The sequence below is a fragment of the Cyprinodon variegatus genome, unplaced genomic scaffold (assembly GCF_000732505.1).
Source record: "Cyprinodon variegatus isolate N-32 unplaced genomic scaffold, C_variegatus-1.0 Scaffold192, whole genome shotgun sequence".
Taxonomy (NCBI): Eukaryota; Metazoa; Chordata; class Actinopteri; order Cyprinodontiformes; family Cyprinodontidae; genus Cyprinodon; species Cyprinodon variegatus.
In genome coordinates, this window is record NW_015150645.1 from 918,222 (window position 1) to 919,616 (window position 1,395).

A 1,395-nucleotide genomic window follows, 5' to 3' on the forward strand; every position below is an offset into this window, starting at 1 on the left:
AAAAACAAAGTTCCCCTTTAAGATGGTTGCCATCCGCCAATAAAAAAACATAAGAAGCAGTCTTTCAGCTAATTGACTAATGATGTGGTGTAAGATGACGTTTTTATTTGTCTTGTTAAATAAGACCCTGATTTTCTTGCTGATCTCGTTAAGTGTGAACGCTCACCGGGTGGAACAGTGTCCTCTGGAGGATCACCATTTAGAGGATCATCTGTCAAAAGCATGTTCAGCTCCAGTTTATCCACATGATCTGTAGGAATCTGATAAAAACATAGAAAAAAACACAACTTCATGAGAATTTCCATGAAAGGGAGAATATAAACCAACCCTTGCAGTTTACAAAGAATGCAAAACAAAGTTTTAAAGCAACACTTCTAGGTTATTTCCAGGTTGTAACCTTTCACTGACCTGATCTTTTAGTGGCGCCCACTGCTGGTCGGTATCTTCAGCCAGTAGGACCTGGGAGGGATCTGGCTCCTTTAAACAACCCGGATCAAGCAGAAGATCTGAATCTGAGGCGCAGAGAGGGGGAGGGGTCAGGATTGAACGTTCATTCCCAAACAACAAGGATTACTCGTTTCAAAGCTGATGAAACAACGAGTTTTGCAGGAATGTTTGATGCATTGATCGAGAGTTTTAATCTTCGATGGCTCTAAAATATGCTTCGGATGTGATCGTGCAGCTGAGCCCCGCCTGTGCAAGGTCCCATCAAAGCACAGAGAAGTAAAAAAATAAACCATGCAAACCCACCTAGCTCCACTGGAGGCCGGATATCCTCCTCCACCTGCACGCCGATGCTTCGCTTACTCTCTCCATTCCACACCCTGAGCAGAGGATCCCAGCTTTCATTTAGCTCTGCTCTCTCCCTGCGGCCCGGATCCACAGCCGAGGCTCGGTATCTGCTCTCAAACAGTTTGATCAACTCCAGCGACGCCGCTTTGACCAGAGTCCCCAGCACCGCCTCCACCTGCAGCTGGAGGCTCACGACGTCTGCGGACATTTTGGCACTGGTGTCTCCAAGAAATTCACAGTTCATTCAGATAATCCGTCAGAGGCGGAAGACAGCATTTAGCATTTATTTACCAACCCACAGCGTGACCACATGGCCTCCAAAGGAAAGGGGCGTGTCCTCACCATAGCGCATGCGCATCATTTCAGGAATAATACCAAGAAGAGCCAAGGACTAACACCATCCATGCTATCAAAAAATTGAAAAAAATTAAAAAAGTTAACTGATTATTACATTTTATTTCATCATAATTTCAGAAAAAAAGTCAGCATTCTGACTTTAATCTCAGAATGCTGACTTTTTTTTTTCAAAATTCTGACTTTAATCTCAGAATTCTGACTTTTTCTTAAAATTCTGACTTTAATCTCAGAATTCTGACTTTTTCT

General features: G+C 43.4%; 1 protein-coding gene across 1 annotated transcript in view; it reads right to left on the reverse strand.

The window, feature by feature from the left end:
* LOC107087703 (zinc finger and SCAN domain-containing protein 21-like) overlaps positions 1 to 1,119 on the reverse strand; it is a 5,488-nt gene extending 4,369 nt beyond the window's left edge. Inside the window, exons 1-3 of the mRNA XM_015379426.1 lie at positions 751 to 1,119; positions 409 to 512; positions 167 to 260 (exon numbers count right to left, since the gene is read on the reverse strand). Coding sequence (XP_015234912.1) covers positions 167 to 260; positions 409 to 512; positions 751 to 1,036 — 484 coding nt within the window. The 5' untranslated portion in view covers positions 1,037 to 1,119. The remainder of the gene's footprint in view (positions 1 to 166; positions 261 to 408; positions 513 to 750) is intronic.
* Positions 1,120 to 1,395: the final 276 nt, after the last annotated feature.